The sequence below is a fragment of the Sciurus carolinensis genome, chromosome 12 (genome assembly GCF_902686445.1).
Source record: "Sciurus carolinensis chromosome 12, mSciCar1.2, whole genome shotgun sequence".
NCBI classification, from domain to species: Eukaryota; Metazoa; Chordata; class Mammalia; order Rodentia; family Sciuridae; genus Sciurus; species Sciurus carolinensis.
The window spans coordinates 108,435,404-108,458,276 of record NC_062224.1 but is presented as its reverse complement, the minus strand read 5'-3'; the positions used below and the strand labels follow the sequence as shown (position 1 = coordinate 108,458,276).

Here is a 22,873-nt window from a genome sequence, read left to right as displayed (position 1 = left end):
TATCCAAGAACATGGGAGATCTTTCCATCTTCTAAGGTTTTCTTTAATTTCTTTCTTTAGTGTTCTGTAGTTCGTAGTTCTCATTGTAGAGGTCTTTCACCTCTTTTGTGAGATTGATTCCCAAGTATTTTATTTTTTCGATGCTATTGTGAATGGGGTAGTTTTCCTAATTTCTCTTTCTGAAGATTCATCACTTATGTATAAAAATGCATTGGATTTATGAGCATTGATCTTGTAACCTGCTACTTTACTGAATTCACTTATGAGTTCTAAAAGTTTTCTGGTGGAATTTCCAGGATCCTCTAAATATATAATCATGTCATCAGCGAACAGGGATAGTTTGAGTTCTTCTTTTCCAATTCGTATCCCTTTAATTTCTTTGGTTTGTCTAATTGCTCTGGCTAGAGTCTCAAGGACGATGTTGAATAGAAGTGGTGAAAGAGGGCATCCCTGCCTTGTTCCAGTTTTTAGGGGGAATGCTTTTAGTTTTTCACCATTTAGAATGATATTGGCCATGGGCTTAGCGTATATGGCCTTTATAATGTTAAGGAATGTTCCCACTACCCCAATTTTTTCTAGTGTTTTGAGCATGAAGGATGCTGTATTTTATCGAATGCTTTTTCTGCATCTATTGAAATAATCATGTGATTCTTAACTTTAAGTCTGTTGATATGGTGAATGACATTTATTGATTTCTGGATGTTGAACCAACCTTGCATCCCTGGGATAAAACCCACTTGATCGTGGTGCACTATCTTTTTAATATATTTTTGTATGCGATTTGCTAAAATTTTGTTGAGAATTTTTGCGTTGATGTTCATTAAGGATATTGGTCTGAAATTTTCTTTCCTCGATGTGTCTCTGTCTGGTTTAGGTATCAGGGTGATACTGGCTTCATAGAATGAGTTTGGGAGGGTTCCCTCCTCTTCTATTTCATGGAATACTTTGAGGTGTATTGGAATGAGCTCTTCTTTAACGGTTTTGTAGAACTCACCTGAGAACCCATCTGGTCCCGGACTTTTCTTTGTTGGTAGGCTTTTGATGACCTCTTCTATTTCATTGCTTGAAATTGATTTATTTAAGTTGTGTATGTCCTCCTGGTTCAGTTTAGGTAATTCATGTCTCTAGAAATTTGTTGATGTCTTCGAGGTTTTCTGTTTTGTTGGAGTATAGATTTTTGAAATAGCTTCTAATTATGTTTTGTATTTCACTCGTGTCTGTAGTGATATTTCCTTGTTCATTCCAAATTTTAGTAATTTGAGTTTTCTCTCTCTCTTTGTTAGTGTGGCTAAGGGTTTATCAATTTTGTTTATTTTTTCAAAGAACCAACTATTTATTTTGTTAATTTTTCTGATTGTTTCTTTTGTTTCAATTTCGTTGATTTTGGCTCTGATTTTAACTATTTCCTGTCTTCTACTACTTTTGGTGTTGGTCTGCTCTTCTTTTTCTAGGGCTTTGAGCTGTAGTGTTAAGTCATTTATTTGTTGATTTCTACTTCTTTTGTTGAGTGCGCCCCATGAAATAAATCTTCCTCTAAGTACTGCTTTCATAGTGTCCCAGAGATTTTGATATGATGTGTCTTTGTTCTCGTTTACTTCTAGGAATTTTTTTATTTCCCTCCTGATGTCTTCTGTTATCCATTCATCATATAATAGTGTATTATTTAATCTCCAGGTATTGGAGAAGTTTCTGTTTTTTCATTCTGTCATTTATTTCTAATTTCAATCCATTATGATCTGATAGAGTACAAGGTAGTATCTCTATCTTCTTGTATTTGCTAACAGTAGCTTTGTGGCATAAAATATGGTCTATTTTAGAGAAGAATCCATGTGCTGCTGAGAAGAAAGTGTATTTGTTCTTTGTTGGATGGTATATTCTATATTTGTCAGTTAAGTCTAAATTGTTGATTGTGTTATTGAGATCTATGGTTTCTTTATTCAATTTTTGTTTGGAAGATCTATCCAGTGGTGAGAGAGGTGTGTTAAAATTGCCTAGTATTATTGTGTTGTGGTCTATTTGATTTCTGGAATTGAGAAGGATTTGTTTGACATACGTGGATGAGCCAATGTTTGAGACATAGATATTTATGATTGTTATGTCTTGCTGATTTATGCTTCCCTTAAGCAGCATGTAATGTCCTTCTTTATCCCTTCTGACTAGTTTTGGCTTAAAGTCCACATTATCTGAAATGAGGATGGATACTCCAGCTTTTTTGCTGTGTCCATGTGCATGGTATGTTTTTCCCCATCCTTTCACCTTTAGTCTATGGGTATCTCTTTCTATGAGATGAGTCTCTTGCAGGCAACATATTGTTGGATTTTTCTTTTTAATCCAATCTGCCAGTCTATGTCTTTTGATTGATGAGTTCAGGCCATTAACATTCAGGGTTATTGTTGTGATATGATTTGTATTCCCAGTCATTTGACTCATTTTTGTTTTTTGACATGATTTGGTTTCTCCTTTATTTCGCTATTCCTTTAGGCTAGTTCCTCCTATTGCTGATTTGCATCGATCGTTGTTTTTCATCTCTTCCTCATGGAATATTTTGCTGAGAATGTTCTGTAATGCTGGCTTTCTTTTTGTAAATTCCTTTAGCTTTTGTTTATCATGGAAGGATCTTATTTCGTCGTCAAATCTGAAAGTAAGTTTTGCTGGGTTTAAGATTCTTGGTTGGCATCCATTTTCTTTCAGGGCTTGGTAAATGTTTCAGGCCCTTCTAGCTTTTAGGGTCTGGATTGAAAAATCTGCTGATATTCTTATTGGTTTCCCCCTGAATGTAATTTGATTCTTTTCTCTCGAGGCCTTTAAAATTCTGTCTTTATTTTGTATGTTAGGTATTTTCATAATAATGTGTCTTCGTGTGGGCCTGTTGTAATTTTGTATATTTGGAGTCCTATAAGCCTCTTGTACTTGGTTTTCCATTTCGTTCTTCAGATTTGGGAAATTTTCTGATGTTATTTCATTGAATAGATTGTTCATTCCTTTGGTTTGTTTCTCTAAGCCTTCCTCAATCCCAATAATTCTTAAATTTGGCCTTTTCATGATATCCCATAATTCTTGTAGATTCTGCTCATGATTTCTTACCATCTTCTTTGTTTGTCCAACTTTGTTTTCAAGATTAAATAATTTGTCTTCAATGTCTGAGGTTCTGTCTTCCAGGTGTTCTATCCTATTGGTTATGCTTTCTATGGAGTTTTTAACTTGGTTTATTGTTTCCTTCATTTCAAGGATTTCTGTTTTTTTTTTTTTTTTTTTTTTTCAGTATCTCTAACTCTTTATTGAAATGCTCTCTTGCTTCCCGTATTTGGTCTTTTAACTGTTGATTGGTGCGATCATTTAATGCCTGCATTTGCTCTTTCATCTCCTCATTTGCTTCCCTGATTGTTTTAATTATGTACATTCTGAACTCCCTTTCTGATATTTCTTCTGCTGTGCTGTCATTGGTTTTTATTGATATAGTATCTAGGTTTGTTTGGGACATTTTCTTCCCTTGTTTTCTCATATTGGTCAGATGTCAGTGGGACCCTGAGATATTGCAGATTTCCTCTATTGGCTTATAGTGTCCCTGTTGATTTCCAGTGTTACACCTCCCAGCCTTCAGTAGCCTGAAGTCTTGGAGGAACTTGATAATGCAGTGCTTCTGAAGAAAGCTGCCCCTAGCCCTCTACTGGTTCCAGGGCTTGGAGCTGGCTCTGTGCAGAAAGGCTCTCACTGGGGGCCTGCATCGCGCAGCTGGCCATGTGGGAGGAGCCCACCTCCAGAGTGTGCAAGGCTACCTGGGGAAGACTCTAGCTGCCCTGCCCTGCTCTGATAAGCCGCCCCTATCCGTCGTCTCTCAATGCCTCCCCTTCTTGAATCCTGGGTTCTGGAGTGACTGGAGATGCAGTCACCCTCTAGTCCGCCATCTTGGATCGCCCTGTGGAAAGTGCCTGCGGCTGGAGGGGGCAGGGCCGCCTGGAGAAATCTCTGGCTGCCCTGCCCTGATCCCAGAGGCTGCTTGCGGGTCGAAGCTCTTCGTTGGCTTGGGGACTTGTGGCTGGCTCTGTGTAGAAAGGCTCTCACTGGGCGGTCTGCTCCGAGAAGCTAGCCTTGAAAGGCGCCTCTTGCCGCAGAGGGTCGGGCTGCTTGGGGAAGTCCCTGGCTGCCCTGTCCTGGTCCCTGAAGCTGCTTGCGGGCCGGAGCACGCCGTGCTGGCTCCGGGACTTGGAGCTGGTTCTGATCAGAAAGGCTCTCACTGGGGGGCCTGCTCCCAGTAGCTGGAGAAGCTGGTCGTGTGGGAGGGGCCTACCGCCCGAGTGCGCAGGGCTGCCTGACGAAGAGTCTAGCTGCCCTGCCCTGCTCCGATAAGCCACCTCTATCCAGGCCTGCTGCCCAGGCCGAGCTTTACCCGGTGGGTGAGACTCACCTGTGGCTCTATTTTAGTCCAAGTCTCTCAATGCCTCCCCTTCTTGAATCCTGGATTCTGGAGCGACTGGAGATGCAGTCACCCTCTAGTCCGCCATCTTGGATCGCCCCCTACCTTGTTTTCTAATAAATAAGCTGTGAATATTTTCTTCCTGGTCCCTAAATAGTCTTCAAAAATATGATTTTTTAAAAATGGCAGGGTGGTATGGACTGTGTTATTTTTCTGTGATTAAGTAATGCTGTTGTGAACATCCTGTGAACATACCTCTCAGACTGTTTTCCTAAGGAGGATTCTTAGGACTGAAATGATGGGGCTGGAGGGTCTGAATGTTCTGGCAAATGATTTTCAAATGACTCTCCAGAATGGGTTACCAATTCTTTTTCTCCAGCAGTGCACAAGTGTGCCTTTTCCTCCACAATGACACCTTATCTAGAGACTGTTGCTGTTCTTCCTTTGCCAGGTTGATAGATGAGAATTTTATCTTGTCTTCATTTGCATTTCTTTGATGTTAAACACTTGAAATTCTTATGTCCACTTGAAATTTTTATTTCTGAGTTTCCTGTTCGTGTCTTTGTACCCACTAGGCTCTCCCCTCTATTGTTGGCACCTAATATTGTGCTGGTGATAAGTGAGCAAAGAGGTGTCCCAGAGGATCACTAGGCAAACATGTCTATGGTGTGTTTGCATCTATGTGTGAGCCTGTGTGTGTGTGTGTGTGTAATAAGAGAGGTGAAGGTGGGAGTAGAGGGGGCTCACCTGAGGGTGGGAATGGTGTTACAGTCACTTGATGAATGTTTATCACTCACTGCTGACAAAGCCTGTCCTCAGAGACAGTCTGCTCTGATTTGGAGACCTGCTCCTGAGGGCCTGCGAGTTGCAACTCAGCAACTGGGCATGTGCATAGCACGTGTGTCATGGGTCGGATCCCCAGTACCACCAGAAAAACCAAAAAAAACAACCAACAAGCAAACCAGAAGCTCAGTGGTGGTGCTCTTCACTCCAGCACCGCCCGAAACAATCAAACTCAGCCAACGAACAAACCCCCTCCCCCAACGACAAGGGCCGAGTGGCAGTTGCTGCTCAGAGTGTAGTCTGAGGCTCAGCACCAGTCCTGGGAGGCCCGTGGGAAGGTGGGATTGCAGTCACTGCTGGGACCTGGCTTTTCAATCCCTAGTAAAATGTGAGAAGCTCTGGTCTGGAGCCTCTGGTCTTCCCGGAGGTCTGTGTGCCGCTTCAGCCGGACTTTCAGGCAGGTGCTTCTGATACTAGGTAGTGCACAAGGTGGGCGTGCTTTGGAATCAGGCCCCTGCCCTGCCCACATGCTCAGTCAGTAACAGTAGCATCTCAGAGAAGCCAGCGCAGCGTCGCCGTGCGGGATCTCTTGACGACCTTCTAGAGGTGTCATGCACGGGTCGCCTTTCCTGAGTTGTGAACTCCTTCAGCTTCTTCTTCCCTGCCTGCCTTCTGTGTTTTCTTGCTCTCTCAGGCCGTTTCAAAGCAGCCCTCCCCTCTCCCTGCAAACCTGCCTCCTGGACTCTCACCTTGTGCATGCGTGGCCTGTGGAGAGCCAGGGAATCCCCTCCCCCAGGGTCCCATCTTTGCTCATGAGACCACGACGAAGGTGAGAAGAGCTCTGTAAGGAGAGGATGAGCGATCTGTGGCCAAGGTGCCAGGGAACAGTCCCAGGAGGCTCCCCACTCGCGCCAACTCCTACTCCTTGGACTCGCAAATGAAAAGCTGAGCCTACTCCTGTCCTGACGGAGACCTTCTGGAGCAGCTGAGAGACCCTCCCTGGCTCGCCGCGCTCGTTCTTCCTGCTCATGGTCCTGCTCTCTGCAGGTGTGCAGGTCTTTGATGGATGGCTTCTCTCCTTCTCCTCTGTCCTCTTCGTCCCTCTCATGCTCTCCCTGGGGGGCGGGGCGTAGGTCTGCAGAAGCAGTGCGCATGCCTGTGGAGCAGCCCCAGCCATGACACCCTGAGAAAGGGCCCTGCCTTGCAGCAGGCTGATTTATGGCTGTGACCTCCCCTGGACTTGTTTTATTGCTCATTTTCCTCCTAAAAACAAACTTACACCACACAGCATGTTTTTTGAGTTACCAGAATGGATGACACCAAGCGTGACTCCTGTTTTGTTGAACGGAGCTTCACCTTCCCGGAAGCTGCTGGGGCTTCCTGGAGAAGCATTGCTGTCACCCTACTGATCCTCCAGAGGCGCAGAGTAGAGCTTCACTGGGGCCATTTCCTGGAAGTGAGCTTCCCCCACTGTTTCCACCTCACCTTACCTTTACCTCCTGTCAGCTGAAAGATCTCCTCTGTCACACTCTGCATGGACAATGTTCCCTCCACGGTGGGCCTTTGTCATGCCACGGTGTTGTCATTCACCTGTGCAGGGTTCAGAAGGAAGCAGTTTGTCACGTGATGGCAGGAAAAGCACACCTGACACCCTGGGAAGTGACATCCCCTGTAGCCGCAGCGAGAACCCGTGAACCCCTTTGGTTCATTCCTGTCAGTTATATGAAATTGCAGGGCAACCAAGAACCCCCAAGATTGGTGGAAGCACTTCCTCATAGTCAAGACTCTGGTGACTCAATGTGGCTTCTGTAGCAGAGGGGGTGCAAAGAAAGAACAAAGACCCGCCCTCCCTTGACCTTGGGGGAAGTTCACTGATGTCTAAGAGAGGCTCTTGCCATCAAGGAACTCTCAAGTTGCTTGGATGAATAATAATAAAGAAAATATCAGCAGGACACAAAGCTCAGCAAGTGGCACTAGAGAATCCCTTTGATGAGGGCAGTCAGGGGACTTTTCAGACAAGATGAAACTCGGTATTTGGAATGGCATGTCCATAGATGGCAGGCATTTCAGACGATGGGACAGATATCATTTCTGGAACTGGGACTCTACTTGGCATGTTAGTATTTAGGAAAATCATGGTTCCAGGAGCACATGTGGACCAGGGAGAGGGGTTCAGTTGGAGAGGCATAGGAGAATGGAGCTCCAGAGCATCGGTCTCAGCATCGGGCCCACGTGGCCTTTCAGAGTGAGGCAATTTGACTTTCTCATTGTTGAAGCTCTTTGAAATAAGTTGAAATACAGACACGTCTCTGCTTTGACGAGAAGAAGGGGCTGAGATGGTACTTTTCCCTTTTGCATTGCCATAAAATAAGCATGCCAAAGCAGTGGGTTCCTGGAAGATCTTAGATTGCTTTTTCTCACCTATTTATTGACTTTTCCAGCTCCTGGAGTGGAGGACACTTTTCCTCCTCATCGTGGTGCCAGGAGCTCTGTGGATGCATCACTCTTTCTCTCTGGTCTTGTCAGGGACTCCATTTGGACAAAACTGGCTGACAGAAGGTGACAGGGAGGGAGGCGATAACCTGGTAGGGAAGTAGGTGTGCCATTGCAGTTCTGCTGGAGCAGTGGCCAGGTGGGAGCAGCTCCTAGATGGAGCACCCCACTTCCCATTTCTATGACATTCTCTTCAGGCACAGATTCCTTTTCTACCGGAAAGCTGTTGGCCTGAAGGGAGTCCTCAGCGTATCCTCTTCTCGTTAGCTTCTCTCTACCTTCTCCCGCTTTGCTCACAGTCCCGGCTTCAGGATAGCAAATGCCCTCTGCCTCTGGGTCCCCTAGAAGTTAACTGCTGACTATTGTACATCACAGAAGACCCTGTGGAGCCACCCCAAAATCTACCAAATACCCAGCAAGGCAGCCTGTCATTTCAGGCTCTGGTGAAGAGGGAGATGTGAAGAACCGAGTCTGCCACTCTGTTCTCTCCTCCAATATATTTCCAGGTGTGGATGTAAATTTGTACTTTTTTTAGGATTCAGATCCTAGTTGTCTTCAAGTAGAGACCTACAAATTTATTAATGCTACATTCAGCAGCCCATGTCACTCTTTTAGTTCCCAAACAACAGCAGTTAAACATTGTTTGTTTTAGTATTTGAAATATTTTAGTGGAGTAGGAAGGATGTGTAATTTTTGATCAAATAAACTTAGTTTTGATCCTGTCTCTCGTACTTACTAGATGTGACTGTGAGTCACTTGCTCAGTTTCTGGTCTACAAGGGAGGATACTGAAATCCTCAAAGATTTGTGGTATAGTTTAATAGGGTGGCTACATGATCAGTAGTTGTGTCATAGTAGACATCTATTAGAAGACAGTTAGAGTCTCCATTTTTTCTTGGCATAAGCAGCAGATCTCTTGAATGCAAAGAAAGAATCCAAGAAGTGGAAAGAAGCAAGGTTACTTTCATACAGAGGCCACACCTTGGAATTTCTCCATTTGACATTGTGTGTGAACCTCTACTATGACAGTCACACTTCAGTTGAGTTTTTCATAATCAGCCTGGAAGAATGTTCCAACTTGAGAGGAGGACTTTTTCCTTGAGGGAAGTTGACTCTATCAATTCCAAATGCTGGTTATTAATAACAGAGAACTAGATGCAAATTATTTTTGTGGAAGACACACTTGAGTGTATTGCTCTCTTAAGATACCCATGGTCTCTAAATATGATTTCTGGAACTGAGAGCAGTAATACAATGAATGGGATATGCCCACTTAATTTACTTTCTTTTCCCTCCAAACCCAGTCTAAGTACAGGGTAAGGTGTTAAAAAAAAGTTTAAATTTAATGAACATTGACATATAACAGAAGGCAGTTGTAAGCAAGAGATGAAAAAGTTATTCTTAAAGTTTTAAGACGATGTGGTCTGAATGTTTGGCTTCAGCAACATCCCCATCTTTTAAGTTACATCATTTGATCTGATTTTTCTAACCATGAGCTATCATAGTTCAGGGTGGTGTTGAGTGATTTCATAAATCATATTCATGATCTGTTCCCTCTGTTCTTCCCAAGAATGTGGCTTTGATGAATAAACAAGTTATAATGTGCTTGCTTCTATCACATGTACATCCAAAGTTATAAAAGTGCAATGTTGCACGGCTCAGAGTCTCACCAGGGATATGGCACTGGCTTAGATGAAGTTGGAACTGCCCTTGCAGTTCTAGACTGAGAAGTCAGAGAAGTCTCCCAAATGTGGCGATTCTATAACTTCCCTTTTGAAACATATTTGGTCTTGTTTCTGCTTACTGAGGTCGAGAAAGCGGGACTTGGGATCCTTCTCAGGACACGTGGGGGCTGTGACCATAGCTTGTGGTTAAAGGGCGCTGAAAAGCAGATGTGGGATGGATGGATTTTGTACCCACGTACGATTGGTCTCTGGGTGCTCACAAGTAGACATCTTAAAGTCCAAAACCCAGAGTGGAGGCAACATTTACTTCTCTTAAATCACAGGAAAGTCAAATCATCAGAAAAGCAGCCACATCTACTTTAGTCAGAGGGAAAAAGAGACCTCTGGCAGCTTGCATCTGCTTTCCTGTTTAGTCCTGCAGCACTGGAAATGGCTCAAACTGGCTCACCCGAGCCAATTGTGTGTCTCTCCCCAGCCCCACGTCTATGACATCATGTTGGTAACTTGAAATTGGCCATTGTGGGAGTAATTTACACCACAGAAATTGGCAAATGCTGCAAATTTGTAACTTGGTTGTAAATTTTATAGCTTCCTATGAGGCAAGTAAGTAGAAATAATTATTTTATTGATAATTAAATAGAAGTTCTAAAGATAGTAAATTAAAGTGCTCAAAGTGGTAACTAGATGCCTGGCAGGTAATCAAGTCAATTATCTGGTAATTTATATACCAAGTCTAGTATTTTATACCCCAATTCATACACATACCTGTGTGTGCAACAGACATAAATTAGACTACCTATTTTTTTCCCTAAAAACCAGCATATAGTTGACAAATTAGTACCTCTGTGGTACTCATTTTAAACACTCTAGCACATTCATTCACAGCTCAGCAGACACACATAATTAAGGCTCTGCACTACTTATAAAAATATGTGAACCAAGAAGAAACTATGAATCAGGGAACTAAGTATTGATCTGAACAGGTTTGCCTTCCGTTATGAAAATCTACCCAATGCAAGAATTTTCAAAGCAGTATTTCTTAAGCTTCTTTAACAAAACTGGGCATAAAACCAACAAACCCAGACCCACATTGGAACATCCCCACCACATCCTATGCAGCTTCTCATCACCAGTTCTTCCAAATATCACTGTTTGAATCACTGGGTTGGTTAGGAGCTGTTTTTGGTAAAAATAATTTTTATCTTTTAAATCACAAGTAATTTACTTTGGTGATAAGAGAAGATATTCTGTCATTTCTGAAAATACAGCTACTTGCCTGCCCTCAGAATGGGAAGCCTCCTGCTTGTAATTTGAGACCATCCATAGATGAGTAGTGTTGGCTTGGACAATATAGAAGATCAAGGATAAATAAAGTTCTTGTTCAAGAGCCTGGGGGAGAAGGACTTGGCTGCTAACGCAGGGCACATGACTCTAGGGCTTGTCGATTTCTCCCACCATTCATTCATCAGATCAACAAACAAGTGTTATGCACTTCCATGCAGTGACTGTTGCCTTCATTGTCTTACAAGTACAAGCCCCTGAGCCTACACAAGAAGCAGCACCTGGGAGGACAGGGTGGGTTAACCAGCCACTGGTGTCTGGGAGCACTCGGGCCCTTGGCCCTGCCACACTGGACGAGATTACCTTCTCCTGCTGCTAACTGCAACCATCAGGGATCCCCAGGTGTTCCTGCCTCTTTTCATTCAAATAGACTTACCAGCCCTGTGCCCACTCCGAGCAAGGTGGTGAGGCAGAGAATGGCAGGGACCTTCCTCTATGCGGGAAGTCTGGCTTGCAGTTGTGGTGGGTGGGCAGCTATGGGTCTAGAATAATCATCCTCAGAACTGACTCCCTGATTTTTTAGGCTGGGACCGTGGGGCAAGACCATTTGCTTTCTCTCAGAAGCAATCATCCCCGGGGTGATTGTTGCTCTGTCCATGGAGAGGTGCCGGAGGGAATAGCAGGCTCGGATGATGTGACCCTCTTTGACAGACTCTTTGAGTCACCAACTCCTTATTTTCTCTATGAGAATCATCATTTTAATGTTCAATAGAGGAAAATGACTTTTAGAGGGGACAGGAGATTACTGTTGTTTGCAGAATCAGGGACTGTCCACATGGCTTCTGAGGAAATGGAAAGGAGTTAGGATCGGTGAGAGAAGGCCGGGACTCAAAGTCCGGGAGCATGCCAAGTGTTCCTGCATTGGATACTCATTTTCCAGCTTCCATTTTAGTTATTGAAAAATACCAGAAAGGGCCAAATTGGGTGGATTCTCAAATCAGCTTCCTTTTGAGAACGGAAGCTGACCGATGGTTTAATTTGGGATACAGATCAGCATCCCAGGTGGGGAAACTATCACTTTTTTCCCATTAAAACTCTACATTCTGGTCATTTACATGGGTTTTCTTCCCCTTTTCTCCATCTCCCTTTGTATCTGGTATTTCTCCCTTCAATTCTTGTTTCCCAGGTGTGTTTGATAACTGCTCCCACACGGTCAATGACAAGGGCTGGGCCCTGGGGATCCGCTCGGGGAAGGAAAAGGGCAGGCGAGATGCTCGCTTCTTCTTCTCCCTCCGCACTGATCGTGTGAAGAAAGCCACCACTGTGACTGGGCACAGCCGCTATCAACCAGGCACATGGACGCACGTGGCAGCCACTTATGATGGACGGCGCATGGCCCTGTATGTGGACGGCACCCGGGTGGCTAGTAGCCTAGACCAGTCTGGACCCCTGAACAGCCCCTTCATGGCGTCTTGCCGCTCCCTGCTCCTGGGGGGAGACAGCTCTGAGGATGGGCACTATTTCCGTGGACACCTGGGCACGCTGGTCTTTTGGGCGACTGCCCTGGCCCAGAGTCGCCTACAGCACAGTCTGCAGCATCCTAGTGGGGTGGAGGAGCTGACCACCCTGATCCTCACGGCCAGTTTTGATCCTCTGAAGGAACAGTGGGTCCCCTTTAGAGATGAGAAGTATCCCCGGTTGGAGGTTCTCCAGGGCCACCAGCCAGAACCAGAGCTGGTGTCACCTTTGCAGCCCCCGCTCTGTGGGCAAACAGTGTGTGACAATGTGGAACTGATCTCCCAGTACAACGGACACTGGCCCCTCCGGGGAGAGAAGGTGATCCGCTACCAGGTGGTGAACATCCGTGACGACGAGGGCCGCCTCCCCAGCGTGAGCGAGGAGCAGATCCGCAGGCAGCACGAGGCGCTGGCCGAGGCCTTCGGCCGCTACAACATCAGCTGGCAGCTCAGCGTCCACCAGGTCCACAACTCCACCCTGCGCCACCGGGCCGTGCTTGTGAACTGCGAACCCAGCAAGATTGGCAACGACCATTGCGACCCCGAGTGTGAGCACCCGCTCACCGGCTACGACGGGGGCGACTGTCGCCTGCAGGGCCGCTGCTACTCGTGGAACCGCAGGGACGGGCGCTGTCACGTGGAGTGCAACAACATGCTGAACGACTTTGATGACGGGGACTGCTGTGACCCCGAGGTGACTGACGTGCGCAAGACCTGCTTTGACCCCGGACTCACCCAACAGGTAAGGAACTGGGGCTCGGGGCGTCCTTCTTACCGTGTGCATTTCCATCCTTGTTCTCTCCTTTGGCTTCTGGAGACACAAAAGGGTTCATCCAGTCCCAGAATAAAACAGTCTTTCACCCTATCACACATTTTTTGGGGGTACTAGAGATTAAACTTGGGTGCTTTACCACTGAGCCACATCCCCTGCCCTTTTCATTTTTTATTTTTGAGACAGGGTCTCGATAAGTTGTTCAGGGCCTCGCTAAATCACTCTTTCATGATTTATCAGGATTTTTGGAAGTACCGGGTATCATGTTAGGCAATTAGGGACACTGAGAAGACAAGGGACAGCCCTTACAGAACTCAGGATCTGTGGAGCAGTCAACTGTGTGGCATCCACCTAAGGCACAGGGGAGCTGAAGGGCTTGGTCTACCAACCAGGTCAGGATCTCAAAGAGAACAAACACGGTCATGATAGAAACCAGTCAATGCCAATCACACAGGCTGTTCTTCCTCTAGTCACAGGGTCTTATCAAAGTAAAACAAATCCATGGAAACGTCTCATGTCTGCTCAGTCTTTGGTGAAGTTTGAGCAGTTCCGTGCTTTCATGAACACAAGCATACTTTATGCCTAGCCTCAAGTCCCTTTAGGTGACTAAAGTCTTCCACTGTTCCCTGGTAATTTCCATTTGCCATGTGGCATCTAGAAGGATCTTTTGTGGAAGGCAAATCAGATTCTGTAATTCCCCTTCTGAACTTTTTTCCCACTGCACTTAACACTTAATTGCCTCATCTGACTCACAGGTCCTGCTGTGACCTGGCCTTTCCTACCTGGCCAGCTTCTTCCTCTCCATCACTTTCTCTGCCCATATGGTGCAGCCTTGCTATCTGTTCTGTTCAATAGAGAGATCCTCTTCCCACCCCGAGGACTTTGCCTTGACTGGTTCTATCTTCTTGGAAATCTTTTTTCCTTCATCTTCCCTTGGTGGGCTCTCTCATCATTCAAATATCTATCTGCTACCTCCTGGAGGAGCCTCTCCCAATCCCCCAGTTTAAAGCAGCTGTCTAAACATTTTTGCATCGTCTAATTTTAACAACAGCACTTCAGATATTTTTCCCTATGCAATCATGTGTTTTTCTGTCTTTCTCCTCTTTGGATTGCTGGTTCCATGAGATCAGGGGCCTTGTCTGTATTGTTGCCTCTATATTCCCAGTGCCTTGAACAGCTATTGATGGGGCGTTATTTGTCTCATGTTTATCTTGATGAATGAATGCATCAGATGTGTCTTCTGTTCTGAGACAGAAATCGATATTAGGCTTCTCATGTGGTGTCTGATACAGATGCCAGGGGTGTTGGAGGGAGGTTGGAAAGGAGGGAGTTAGGCAGTAAACCTGTTAATCTGTCTATGTGGACGTGGCGTCCCTGGTACAACTGGTACCTTTGTTGGAATTATGAAAAGGCACACCTAAGCTAAAGTGTGGGGCTGGTGGGTGGCGGGAGGACTGGCTCACAGCTCCCAGGGCTTGGCTGGCTGCCTTTCTGTTGGACACTATTTGTTCAGTAGTTCATAGTGTCCGTATCCATGGGCAATCCTCCTGCTGTCAGTTAGCACTAACACACTGGCCTGTGGCTCTGGCACATGGTGTTGAGGACAGAGTGTAAGGTTTGGAATCAAAGAACACAGTTAAATTCCAGAGTCCTTGCTACCGAACTAGGTATGCAAGTTATGAGAGCACTTTCTGAAACTCGGGTGCCTTGCCTGCAAAATGGGGGTGACTGCAGTAATACTGTGTGTTAATATTTATCTTAAGTTATTTTGTGAATCAAATGAAATAAAGCACAACAAAGTGGTACCGCTAAAATTTTCAATGTACACAAATAGTTGGGAAATAACATTAGTTAGTATTATTAGAGCTGACAAGTGGAAAGCCTTTGGTTACATAATAATGCACAGGGAATTGATTACATTACCAGAAATAGTTGCTTAAGAAAATTCTGTTTGGGCTTGGTTTTTAGATTTTGCTAATCTTAAGCAGAAGTTAAACCTCACCAACAGCAGTGGTTGGCAAGTCTTAGGATTCCCAGGGGGATAGGGAAGTCTGGTCTGTTCCCATTTTTCTGCCGGCTCATTACAACAACCCAATGTTCTCCACCACTATAATGAAATGCCTGAGATAATCAACTTTTAAGGAGAAAAGGTTTCTTTTGACTTTCTGTTCTGGAGATTCTAGTCCAAGATCAGGCAGCCTTATCACTTGGGACCACTAACAAAGAAGCACATGGTGGCAGGAGTGTGTGGCTGAGCAAACGGCTCACCTCATGGCCAAGGAAGCAAGAAAGGAAGAGGAAGAGGCCAGGGTCTCCCAATGTCCTTGGAGAGCATGTCCCCAAGGGTCCCTGTACCTCCTACCAGGCCCCACATCCTGAAGTTTCCATCAGCTTCCAGTGGCACCACCCTTGGGATCAAGCTTTAACACATGGACTCTGCAGACACTCATCCAGGCCACAGCAGCAGACTTTCAATGCCCAGATGCCATTTTCCACAGGGTGGCCCTTGTTCTCTCGCAGTTCCTCCTGGGCTGCCCTTATCTGGGTGTTTCCGATTCACTCCCCTCACTGTCTCAGAGTTTCCGTGAGAGCTCATCCCACTCTATCTGGAGAACCAGAAGGCTGTGAGCATTAATTCATGGAGACTTTATTACCCCAACGTCGAACATCTGCTTTATGAAATTAAAGGAAATATTTGTATGATTTTTTTTTGGTGGCGCTGGAAATTGAACCCAGGGTATTGCCCATGCTAAGCGTAAGTGGCACCACTGAGCTATACTCCCAGTCCTAAATATTTATATGGTCGGAGTGTTAAAAATATTAATATCAGAGTAATAAATGCTCATGGTTAAAAATATCAAGTTTTAGAAAGAACAAGAGTCTTCCACCTGATTCTCCCCGCTTCTTCTCCACTTTCTAGCCTTGTTCCCACAGGTTGCCAAATTTAATTCTCTTACCTATCTCTTCTGGTGGTTACCTCCATATACCCAAATAAATTTATAATGTTTGATTCATCAATTTTAAACATTAAGCATTGACTTGATCTTATGATAAAGATGAGACCAGCTCTCTTAAATTGTCTCCCCTTTCTGTCCCTCCTTCCAACCAAATTATTTCATTACTTTTATTTGAATCAGAGTCATCCATTGGTATCCCAAGGGAATTGGTTCCAGGACACCAGAATCTGCAGATACTCAATTCCCTTGTAGACATAGTATTTGCATATAATATACACACATCTCTAGATTACTTTTTTTTTTTTTTTTTTTTTTTTGCGGTGCTGGGGATTGAACCCAGGGCCTTGGGCTTGCAAGGCAAGCGCTCTACCAACTGAGCTATCTCCCCAGCCCTCTAGATTACTTTTAATACCTAAAACCATGCAAATGCCATGCAAATAGTCATTGTACTGCATTGTAGGAATAATGACAGGAGAAAAATCTATATATGTTCAATACAGCTGCAATTTTCCCCCTACTATTTTAGATCTACCGTTGGTTGAATCCTCAGGTGCAGAACCCACAAACATTATGACCGTGATGTAGGACAAAATGTTTTCCTTTTTTAGTTCTTGCACAGTCTCTTCTCATATCCTCTCCTACACTTGTGTCTCTTTTCCCTCCCTCCCTCTTTTCCTTCCTTCTTCCTTTTCTTTCCTCAGTCTTTCTTGATGTACTCAATTGTTTCCAAATGCTTTATCACACAATCTTATTTATTGATTGTATTGTTAAGTTTTTTTTTTTTCCCCACACTCCTCTGAAGTTTTCCCTTCGAGACCTTCTATTTTCCTTTTCCAACATTGATTGGCCAGCTATCTTTAGGTAGGCTGTGTACTTGTCATTCTGGGACTTCCCTGCTTTTTTGAAACAGAGCCATTGTGTCCTGAGTTACATGAATATTTCTGAATTTACTACCTTATTTTACTGGAAAGCACCCTGAAGTAACTTTCTAAGAAAAGATGTCTTGGGCAACTTTTTCTGAAAATGACTTCTCAGAATGTTTTTAGTCTGCCTTTACAAAAAGCTGGTAATTTGTCTTTATACGAAATTCTGAGTTAAGAAACATTTTCTTCCAAACTTTAAAGAAATTAATTAGTTGCCTCTAGCTTCCATTCCGATAACTTTTTTCTTTTTAAACATGTATACACATGTTTTTTCCATTTTAGAATCTGAAAGATTATTCTTAGCCTCTTACTTTGGGGGCTCATGATAACTTTTCTTAGGGCTAACCTTTCATTCTACTGAACACTCAGTGAGTTTCTTGTTTGGGTAACTGTGACTCTTACCTCTGGAAAATTTTCTTAAATCATTACTTTGATATTTCTTTATCCTGTTTTCTTTATTTTATATTTTTTCTCCAGGAGACATCTGGGGATGACTCTCCTGAATTTACCAGATTTTTTTCTCTCATGTGTTCTATATTTTCTTATTTTGTTCCATTTTTTTGGATATTTCCTTGATTTTTATCTTCCAATTATTTTATTTTCTGTTAAAGATACATGTAAAAATAGAAATATATATACATATATATGAATATGTATATTTGCATATAAATGTATATACACAAATTTTTTGGCAGTTCTGGGGATAGAACCCAGGACTCCGTGCATGCTACACAAGTGCTCTCCCATGGATCCCTACCTGGTTCACTAACATTTTAAAGACTTGGTTATTCTTTGAATTTTTTTTTCTTTTTTTTTTAGTATTAGTCTATTTTTATTTTAAGGATGTAACCTTTTGTGAGGATAAAAATTATACTGAAAGAAAATTCCTATCTACCTTTCAGGCTGGTAAACCATGAACCATGTCTAGTGCTTGTTCACCATTAGAAGCAAAGCTTTAAATCTCTATTTATAATAATCTAAAAAAGACAAATATCTATAAACTCCCTATTTTGGAAGAAGTCTGAAGGTAGAACCATAATGGAGGGGAGAAGTTATCTTTCTCAAGTCCCTCCAACTTATTTCATGTGTAGATTTCTTCCTTTTTCTGTTTTATATTCTTTGTGCTGAATTTTTATTATTAAAATGCCTTATACAACTCTCATTGGCAAGAAGGATATATTAAAAATTCTTATTTGTCAAGTTCCTATGATGTGCTAGATAAAGCAGAGGGACAAAGAATATATAAAGGGTAACTGCTAATAACTTCACGGAGGGGTTTAGGAAGCTGGTCTGAATTCTCTGGATTTAAATCCAGGCTGGGGCATGAGAAGCAGAATGTGGATTATGGACTGCTTTTCTGCACCATTCTTGGATTATTTGAAAGGACTTTGGATTCATGGAGACATAGAATTCTGTGTTTCTATGAGGTCCCTGGCACATGGTGGAATTAATGGTCATCTCTGAACCAAATTACCCATATATAGCATCCCTAATTTTGCAATTAAGTTGTAGATTTTAAATTCACAGCTCTATTTTTCTGTTACTCTGGAGGGACCCAACTTCAACAAATACTTTGTCAGATATTTATTGAGCAAACAGAGTGTGCCAGGCACAGAGTCCTTCTACTCAGTGAAGTGAGGCAGGAAGTGGGGACAGACCTATAGATAGATCACTAACATGCATTAGTAATTGATGTCAATGTGCAAATATTTTCCTCACTTCTCAAATCCTACTTAACCTCCCCACCACTCCTGGTAAGAAACTAGAAATCTAGCTTGAAGAAGTTTCTCCCCTAAGATTCTGAGAGAAGGAGTGAGTCTAAGGAATCCAGCATCGAACATCTGTAACCCAGATGGGCCTATCAAACAGAGTATTTATCAGTCTTGGGACTGGTCAGAGGAGATATGAATTATAGATACATTACCCAGCCAGTTGAACAGAATTACCAAGATAGAAGGACTTGGCTTGTGGTTGGGAGGGCTACATAAGCCAGATGTCTATTTCTACATACTAGTTGCCCTGAGAGAGAAGGGAGGGGAGTGTCTGTCAGTCACAGGAGTTGAATGAAGGAAGGGGATTGAGGGTTCACTTAGGTAAAATCACAAATGTCATTGCCCACACCCTGTGGTGCATCCCAGGGAGCCACGCCAAGGGAGTTTCTGTGCTGAAAGGCGAACCTGGCTTCCCTGACTTACAGGCCTCAGCTTCCTTTGGTCACTGTATTTCCTTTATTTTCACTTTAAAATCAGGTTTCACAGTTTGGGTTCTTGGTGCTGCACCTACTTTCCATCTGTTGATTTCTCTCCTTTTCATCAGAGTTCAACCAAGTATCCAACCAAATCTGGAATTGTATGCTTCCTTCTCTCTTCTGGTTTCTGGGTCTCAGATTTTATAATATTGCTGATGAAGAAAAAAATCACCAGATTAAAACAAATGGCTGAGCACAGTTTAAGCAAGCTGTCCATCACTGAGTGTCAGACCATGTTTGAAGGTGACATTGGGATTCTGAACGTTTGCTTTCTGCAGCCTAGGGTGGCTAACGTCTCTGTGTGTTGGCAGTTCCCTGTCTGGTCCCTGAGTTTTGTCGCTGGGGTGTTCAGGCACAAAGACTGCAATGCAGAGGATGCTGGCGCATAGCACACTTCTCTCTGAAGAGGACCTCAAGAAGGGGGCCTGGGAGGTCCCCTGCAGGGGCAAGAGAGAGTGAGTGGTACCTGCAGTTGTACCCAAGAAGGGGCGCATCTTGGGAAAAGGAGGATCCATGCATGTGGCATCAAAGGGAACAGGTGGAGAAGCCGGTGATGCACAGGCCTGGCTGCTGGGGATTAACTGTGCTCTGCTCTCCCACACTGTGTGACTGTGGAGCCAAAGGAATGGTCAGGCTGGGCCCCTGCAGTGGCGGGTCTGTTAAACATCAGCCAGGCTTCATTATAGGTTCCTTTTGAAGTCAAGATTCAGAGTTCCCTGAAGCCAAAAAAAACATGCATGGGGAAAATAAGCGTAAGGGGTAGAAGAGGGCAGGGAGGAAAGAAACAGAGGAGAAACTAAACCCGAAGAGCGACAAAATCTCTCGATGCCCCCATTTCCCTGTGCTCAAAGTGTGTGGACTCCAAAGGGACAAATCTCACTTCCTCCTACTTATGTCACCTGGCAAAGAGGATGGGAGGGAAGAAATGAGAAAAACGATAGATAAGCTCAGAAGGTTTACCTAATCCCAGAAGCGTCTCTTGTTTATTTGCCTCCAGGTCAATTTCTCCACAGTTCCAATAGGCGCCATCTTAGAGTGTAAATGAAATTGTGTACTTTTTTCTCCAGGTGAGTGGGGAGAGACTGTTTTTCTCCTTTTTGTGGTTATTTCCTGGCCAAATATACAGACTTGTGAGTGAGCCATGTGGTCTGTCTGGGTTACAAATATTTCCTCTTAGAAAATGTTTTGGAGAGACCCTAGTCTCCAACCACAGTCAGTTACTCAAGGTGGCTGGGCATTTTCCTTGGGGCCAGGGTGTTAGCCCTGGTCCCCTGCTCAGCTACCAGCCTGTCTCAGTTGATTTCGCATAGGGATCCCTTCCTGGAATTTAAGCCTAGGAATCTGAAAGACAGCTACACCCTTACAAGGGATTTCCTTTTCTCCTCCTCTCTGAGAACCTTGCTCGTGGGTTACCTTAGTGCCTGGAGAAATGATAAATCTTGTTTTCTGGGGCTTCTCCTAATCCACATCCTCATTCTCTTGATGTCGGAGACTTAGGCCGTACAGGGTAGAGCGCAGAGTTGTACGGGCTTCCGGGTCTTATGAGAGCACCACCCGCTGGAGGAAGCTGCTGACCACTGAGTGTCCTCAAGTCCAAGTTTTCTCCTTCTTTCTGTAGCTCTAATAGCCATGGGCCTGATTTCCCAAGCTCGGCACTTGGATAACTAACTCCTACTTGTCCTTCAAGTCTGTCAGGATGTCACTTCCTCTCTCCTAGGAACATTCCTTCGTCCTAAATTATGGCCGCAGTTCCTCGTTTGTGTCACTTCAGATCCGCCAGGTGCCACTACCCTGCTCCTGGCCTTGCTGTCTCTCACCTGGCTCATCGCGACAGCCTAGCGACTAGTCTCCCACTTTTGCTCTTGTGCTCCCACCCGCCCCCTGGTCTGTTGTCAACACAACAACCAGAGTGACCTTATTAGAGTGTAGCTCAGACCCAGTCAGAGCCAATCAGTGGCAATGGTCTTACAGACCTCCCTTGTCCCGCACTGGAGGCTTCTGTGGCTTCACCTCTAGCCACACTGGCCTTTCTCTGGGTCCCTTGACTTGCTGGACATGCATGCCCTTTCCAGTGACTCTTGGCTGGTATGCTTGTCCTTCCAGATTTCTGCACGGTCAGCTTTCCCACTTCCTTCTGGGCATTTTTCAAAGTCACCTGGTAGGGGAGGCATTCCCTGTGACCCCATCTAAAATTCCACACACTCCCTTGACTTTTAATGTTTCTTTCCAGTTTTGTTTTTCTTTTTAGAATTCACCACCAGCAGGCTACTTTGTTTATGTCCCTTAATGTCAATCTTCACTGGAATGTAACAAAGAAGGGGATTTTTTGTGTTGGAGTTACTATCACATCCAGCACAGAGAACAGAAAAAGGAAGACTAAGTATTGACTAAATAACTTGAATGAAGGCATAGTTTCTCCAAGTACAGTGGTTGGCAAACTATGGCCAGTGGATGAAATCTGGCCCCCTGTGTTCTCCTAAAGAAAGTGATATTAGAACAGCCACCCCCACTTGTTTGCATAAGCATCTATGCCACTTTCACATGGAAGAGCTATATAGTTACAATGGAGACTCTATGGTCCATGGAACCCAAAACGTTCACTATCTGGGCCTTTATAGAAACGTTTGTCCCTGCTGCCCTGGTGCACATCCATCTAGCATAGATGTAATTGTCCATTGTTGTTCATCTCTTGTGTGCAAGACTTCAGATGTGTCGTTCATGGTTCTTGGAACAAAGCAAGTGCTCAATTAATGTAGTGAAAATGAACTAACATATAAATGGAAAATCAGTGATGAGGGGCAACTGATAGTGTTGGGCAAAGACTTGAGGGTAGAAACTTAAACCTCTCTGTGTTGAAGGAAAGGTGTTCAGACCCTCCACTGTTAATCTTTCCTACTGGTCTCATCCCTGTTGCCACATTCGGAAGTAGGGAAGATAATGGAAAATGAGTGGGGAGGGGAATGTGTTAGCCAAGGAGGGAACGGCACTAAGCCCTTGTGTTCATTATCTCGTTCTTTGAGTAGCTGCACTCCAGATGCCTCTGAAAGCGTGCAACATGGAGTGAGTTTCGATGAGCAGAGAAGTAGTCCAGTACCACAGTCGAGAAGCAAAAGGAATTCTCCTTACCTGGAGACAGTGACTCTAAAAGGGAGATCAGATGGTCTCTAAAATACATCACAGGTTAGCCCAGACTCTAAACGTTTAGTTAAGCTTTTGCAGTTGTGAAGAAGAGAGACCATAACTGTGCGTGGTGGCACATCCCTGCCACTGGGGAGGCTCAGGCAGGAGGATGCAAGTTCAAAGGCAGCATCAGCAATTTATTGAGGCCCTAAAGCAACTTGGTGAGACCTTGTCTCAAAATTAAAAAGAAAAAGGATGTGGCTCAATGTTTAAGCACCCCTGGGTTCAATTCTCGGTGCCAAACAAACAAAAAAACCACCAGAAACCACTGAAGTTACCTAAAGAAGGTGAGATATGGATGCCAGTGGAGCCAGAGGGCTGCACACGGCAGGCAGGTTCTGGAACTCTGTTCTCCGGTCGTAGTGCTCTGCACCACCCCTGTCCTGCTAGCCAGCTGCAGAGAGCCCTAGGATGGCGGCTGGTGTTGGGCCAAGAGGTGGCGCATAATTAGTGTTAACACAGCATGATATACTTTTGCCTGATTAGTTAATGTCTCCTCTGCGCTAGTGGTCAACAGATGTTCCTCATTCTTAATTGGTACCGTGGCACATGCTCCAACTATCCTACTTAATCCTAAGCTGATTGGCTGCCTTAGGTATATAAGACATTCTCTTCACCTGG

At 44.3% G+C, this 22,873-nt stretch overlaps 1 protein-coding gene across 1 annotated transcript in view; it reads left to right on the top strand.

The window, feature by feature from the left end:
- The window catches only part of Pappa2 (pappalysin 2), a 249,632-nt gene that overhangs the window by 21,694 nt on the left and 205,065 nt on the right, over positions 1-22,873 (top strand). The window contains 2 exon segments of the mRNA XM_047521747.1: positions 11,842-12,896; positions 12,898-12,914. Coding sequence (XP_047377703.1) covers positions 11,842-12,896; positions 12,898-12,914 — 1,072 coding nt within the window.